Source organism: Monopterus albus, unplaced genomic scaffold (assembly GCF_001952655.1).
Source record: "Monopterus albus unplaced genomic scaffold, M_albus_1.0 scaffold1039.1, whole genome shotgun sequence".
Classification (NCBI taxonomy): domain Eukaryota; kingdom Metazoa; phylum Chordata; class Actinopteri; order Synbranchiformes; family Synbranchidae; genus Monopterus; species Monopterus albus.
This window is the reverse complement of record NW_018128917.1, coordinates 1-6,090: the sequence shown is the minus strand read 5'-3', so window position 1 is coordinate 6,090 and position 6,090 is coordinate 1. Positions and strand designations below refer to the sequence as shown.

The following is a 6,090-nucleotide window of genomic DNA, read 5'->3' as shown; positions in this document are numbered from 1 at the left end:
AAAGTGAACTACACACAATGTTTAAACATCAACTTCCCTACCCTAACCTAACCAGTGCTAGTGCTAAAAGGCTGTTACTGCTGTGTCTTTGCTTGCAGCAGCTAGACGGGGTTGCCCCTAAAATGTGTACACAAAGGCGATTTATTCCTTATCATGCGCTGATAACCTTTCAGTGTCTATTAAGGGCATTATCTTGGCTGATACACGTTAGCAGACATGGTATTTAAACTGGAGATGCAGGTAAATCTGTTGCACATAACAGCTGTGGTGTGTGGCACTTAGGAGAAAGAGGAGGATGTGCATGGCTGGGTGTACCATGTGTCCGACCTTGACATTTGAATCTGCAGTTTGCATCCTGTCTCCTACCATCAGTCAACACCGGCTTCTTTTAACCATGACTCTGATCTTTCCATAACCTTAACCAAACAACTTTATTTGCTAAACCCTGACTAAAGAGGTGGCTGATCACAAAACACTTACAGATATCATTTTTGTAATGTAATATGTGACATTTTGTAATGTAATGACAAACTTGTTTAGCAATATGAGGTCCCTGTGATGATCCTCTATGTGGCTAATTTTACAACTTTTTGCAAAAAGCTCAACCTTTTTGACCATTTCACTGCTCTAATGTTTTTAGCATCTGGTGCACAGTAAGTCTGACCCCTGTCACTGCAGTAGCTTTTCACCTGTCTCATTTTTGTGATAGTAAATATATCACATAATACGAATAAACACCAGTAATGTGATAATGGAAATAACAATCTCTGTTCTCTTACAACTTTTTGCAAAAAGCTCAACTTTTTTGACCATTTCACTGCTCTAATGTTTTTAGCATCTGATTGCCGGCCGGGATTGGCTCCGCCGATTAAGCGGTAGAAGATGAATGAATGACTGAATGTTCTCTTTGTTGATTAAAAAAACCCTAAAATGTTTACTGCACTGAGTGAGATCACCTCTCTAATAAGAGCTTTTTAAAGTTTCAACAGAAGCTTTGGTTAATGCAGATAACCATCTTAGGTTATTTATTTTCCAATAATCCTCAGGTAGGGTTGGAAGGTTGTATTTCTTCACAACATGAAGCTTGGCTGCAAGTAACTGCAGGTGTCTAACTGCCAAATTCAAATCCTGCTCTTATTTTCTATTCTAAGACATCCATCTGTTTTTTGTGATTTGATTTATTGTCTTGCAAAATCCAATTATGGCTTTATTTTTTAACTCTCTTACCTATATTTGCCTCATATTACCGGTTTTGCTGGCAGGTCATTTGAAACTGCATGTGATAGGTGCCCCCCAAAACTGTGAAAGCGGGCTCATGGGTGTTGACTGTAACCATGGCTGTTCCTATTACCTTAATAATCATCAATCATTTCCTTCAGTGTTAATATTGACATTTTGACAGAGGAAGACAGCAGTGGTGTTTGAGCTGCATCCATCGCCATCAAATCTCCAAAGTGCCCGTCACACAATCAGTTGTCTTCTAACATGACCAATCCATCCACACCGACAGGGGGATACAACCTTGTATTTTAGTAATATGCATGTCATTGTAGCATGTAATGTGTAAGATATTGACAGAATGCTCTGACAACTGCATCCCAAGAATTACTACCATATCTGTGATGTCAAGAACAATTCAAGGTCCACTTGGCACTAAAGATAAACAATGTCACAACAAGTTTCCTTTTAAAGTGAAACTGTGCAACTTTTGAGAGGTGGAGGTTTATTTTAGCACAAACAGGACCTGGCTATTACAGCCTTGTCCGGTATGACCAGCAGCATATGGTGGCTAATGTCAGCAAACCTTAGATAAAGGTTGCTGATTTTGGCGACTCTTTACCTTTTCTCTATACGTATCTTGTTACACTGTCACATGATATAACAAACTCTTTCTTAGGTGTTTAACAAAGGTTTAAAAAAAAAAAGGCAGAAAACACTTTGTGCTAGTAATTAATGCAATGTAATTCTAGATTACAAACACTCCAGGCTGTCAATCAGACAGGCTATTTATCAGACCATGAAGCAACAGGCATGTCTTTGGCTAAAGGTAACCACTGATTCCCTGATTGATATGAGGCAGATTGTTTTTTTCTCACACCAGCAGAGCAGAAGACCACAGGCATAGTAGAAGAGCACCTCTCTACAGGATGAAGATCACAGCAACAAGACAGATTAGGCCTCTGATGGCACCGTTCAAACAGAAAGAGGCATGACTCCGATTTACTAAACAGACAGTGGAGCCACAGACATTCCAGCTCGCTATTTCCTTCCCGTTAATGGACCAAAGTCTCTCTCTGCCTCTCTTGATCCGTCTGTATCTATTTTTAGCCGCCGCTGAGATGAGAGACGACCCACCACTGTGGCGGTGGCAGGCGTGAGTGGGCGATAGTATAGCGAGAGTGAGAAATATTGATAGAAAGACAAAGAGTGCACAAAGCAGAGCGACAGAAAGAGACAGGAAATAAGACAAAAACAAGAAAAGTTAGAAAACACAGAGGTTGCTTGGAGAGCTTGGTGATCTGAAACAAAGGTGTGATAATGCTCCTGCTGCCTAACCTGAGTGTAGACATGTGTGTCCTGTTGGCTGGGGACTCACATTATACAGGCATTATGAAAGCAGGAGGAGGAAAAGATAGATGTGTGGAAGAAAGAACAGAGGAGTGTGGACACAGAGTGACAGGGAGAGAAACTAAAAGAGATTATGGATTCACACTCCAGGCAGCATGGTTGTCAGCTGTCCCTGAAACAACTGTAGGAAGTGAGAGACGAAGAGCTGGTGCATCTACAAAGTAATAAACAGGCAGGTCCTTCAGCTTTCACTGCTAAGGATTCCCTATTCATAAAGTTAGCTTGCTGGTACATGCCAACTGAAGATCAACTCACACATACATACAAAATAAACAATATTCCATCCAACATTACAACTAATAAATGAAACTTGCCTGAAGACGCAACCGCTCACTCCTAAGGGCAACTTAAGAGTCGGCAATCAAACTAAGATGCATGTCTTTGAACTGTGGGAGGAAGCCGGAGTACCTGGAGAGAACCCACAGAGGCACAGGGAGAACATGCAAACTCTGCACAGAAAGGTCCCGGGTCGGCCCGGGCTCAAACCCAGAACCTTCTTGCTGCAAGGAAACAGCGCTAATCACTGCCCCACCATGCCACCCATGTAATTACCATGAGTCAACCAATTCCAGTTTATTTCAGACATAAAGCTTGTAAAATGCCAAGTGTCCCTTTTCACTGTATAATGTCCCACCCAGCTGTTCCCATGAAGTGGACAAGTTGATTAAAATCATTTAGAAAACACATGCAACAAATACCTGCTCATGGTGCTCGATGCCCATGCTGATGGTGTTGATCAGGATGGCGATCATGATGCCTCGGTTGAAGTACTTACTCTCCACGATGCCCCACAGCTTCAGCCTTATCTCATGCCATAGGTTCTTGCATTGCTTCTTAGGATTACAATCAGAATGGGTCCCTGCGTTGTTCTGGTCTTTCTTGTCCTTCTCTTTACCAGCAGACTGTACCTGCTCCCTGTCTGTTTCCTCCATAGATCCCTCCTCTGCTTCCTCGCTGGCTGCACCATGAACTGGGCCAACACCATCAGTGAGTGACAGGGCTGTGGCACACTGAGGGCAGCTGTCGCTGGCAGAGGTGGTGGTGAGAGCCATAGGATCAGCAGGTGAGGCATGATCGGGCTTATTATGATAAGGACAGGGAGGACCTGAAATTGTGCAAATGGCTGGTGTTAAAGGGTCAGTGCAGTGTCAACCATGCATCTAAATACTGCTGTCTTAATAATTTTACACTTACATACCGTGCCTCAACACTGCCCTCCTCTCGCGTCCTCCCCGTCCGTTGGCATTTCTCTCCCTACCTTCTCCACCCAGTCTACCTCTACCGACACCCCGAAAGCCACGAGGTTTCCCCCGCAAGGTGTTGAAAAGGGTGACAGTTTGTCTCCTGGCCTTGCGGAGAAAGTGGCAAACCAGCTGAAAGAGCTCCTCGTAGCAGTCCCCAGGTTCACTGGCGAGCGTGGAGGAGGACGAGCGCTGTGCTCGCTGCTCCTGCATCAGCTGGTGCTCCCTCTGCTTGGTCTCTGAGAACTGGGTGGCGATGACCACGAGGCACAGGTTGATCATAAAGAAGGAACCAACCTGGAAGGGTGAGAGGCAGACACAGAGGCTGAGAGGCTGACCACAGGCCAGTAACTGCTTAAGTTCACACAGTTTACTGAGACGTCATTAATTCCAGACCGATTAAGCTGCTTCATTTCAATTAACAGCTATACTCTGATATGATGACATGAACTATAATTTTATTTTCACAATACTTTGCATGTGATGTGAACTGTTTGTCTCTAATAAAAACATTCCGTTTCAAAGATCTATCTTTTTATCCTGACACAGTGACAGCCAATAAAGTATATACGTCTTTCTTTCCAAATGTAATGATCTGCAACACTTGCAAACATTGCCATGACATAGTCCCAGACTCATAATCTGATCTGCTAGTGGGTCAGTGTCTGCCAGCTAATCAGGCTGAATAAACCCTCAGGAAGATGGCTTGAGGCCAGTGCAGTTTAACGTCTGCTAGCTACAGCCTGTTAGCCCACTTGGCTGGACTATCCTAAACATAACACATTATACAATATGGCTGGAAACAAAGTGGCTGTTTCATGTGAACCAAACCAAACCACTAATTTTTGTCTTTTATCTTGAAGCATTTCATGACCACAACCAGCAAACTTTAAGGCCAAACCAGTATCTATTCAGAGAGAAGAACACATATACACCAGCACTACTTCATTACATACTGAAACCTTGGTTAGAATCAGCAGCATCACGTTGAAAAGCAGGGGCAGCTATTTTGGGCACCTATGATTTTTCCATAAACACGACTCACTACAAACTGGATTGATGTGAAACTTTCCTAGTTTAACCCTCAGGACAAAATATTAAATGTTTGAAAGAAGTCTGTTTATTTACTAAAAGCTTGACAAGTCACATAAAAGATGAAGTTATAAGTCAACTGTGACAGCCAATGTGCTTTTCAATGTGCCTCTAAGGCCACGTTCACACTGCAGGCTGAAGTGGCTCAAATCCGATCTTTTTGCCCAAATGCGACCCATATCCGATTTCCTTATGACAGTGTGAACAGCACAAATCCGATTTTTTCAAATCCAGCCCAGGCCACTTTCATATGTGGTCCTAAATCGGATACAAATCTGACGTTTTTGCAATGCGACTTCAGTCTGAACGGCCATGTCACATTTCATGCGATTTTTATGTCATTGAAATGCGACAAACGTCACAATTCTGCGCTGGAGGAGGCGAGGCCATAAGTAATATTTGTGCTCTCCTTCTTCTTGATATTCTTCTTCTTATTATTTCTTTATTTCGATTGCACATTAACTGGTACATCGCTACGCACATGCTATCACGAGCCGCATCCTTTTTTATTTTTGCAAACACAGTATGCTGCAACTGACGTCACGTCCTCTTCTGCGCATGCGGGTCACCTCAGGGCCGTATACCGTTCACACATGAGACAGATGGCAGTCGCATTTAAATGACAGTGGGAACAACAGCGCAAAAAAAATCGGATTTCGGCAAAAAATCTGATCTGAGCATTAAGACCTGCAGTGTGAACGTAGTCTAATGGTGGGCAGAAGATAATTAATCTGATAATACAATCTGCATCTTAAACCAATTTACTAATTCTGGGTCAGTTTTGTACAAATTTGGCAACGATGTTATTGTGTTCGATACCGCAGTGATAAACCCTTTCAGCTTGCTACAGCTCTGGTTTGTGGCTGTCTGACATTTACTGTAGTTGTGATAGTTAAGGTTAGAGTAAGGGGACAGGGAATGTGCATTATCTCAATGAATGTCCTGACAGTTATTTAAAAACCTGTGTGTGTGTGTGTGTGTGTGTGTGTTTGCGTGACCGTGCCTTGAGGTGAGAAGAGCCCACAAAATATCTTGCGCTGAGGTCCTTCTAGCAGTGTCGCACAGAATTAGGAACTCAGACAACCTTGTTACTAATCACATGAGATCAATGAATACTAGTCATGTGAGA

General features: G+C 43.0%; 1 protein-coding gene across 1 annotated transcript; it reads right to left on the bottom strand.

Annotated features, from left to right (window-relative positions):
- Window positions 1-3,146: 3,146 nt before the first annotated feature.
- On the bottom strand, window positions 3,147-4,160 carry LOC109953698 (voltage-dependent T-type calcium channel subunit alpha-1I-like). Its single transcript, XM_020589168.1, has 2 exons — window positions 3,827-4,160; window positions 3,147-3,733 (listed from the first exon to the last, which is right to left on the bottom strand). Exons 1-2 carry the CDS (start codon window positions 4,149-4,151, stop codon window positions 3,303-3,305), a joined length of 756 nt encoding a protein of 251 aa, XP_020444824.1. The 5' UTR covers window positions 4,152-4,160; the 3' UTR covers window positions 3,147-3,302.
- Window positions 4,161-6,090: the final 1,930 nt, after the last annotated feature.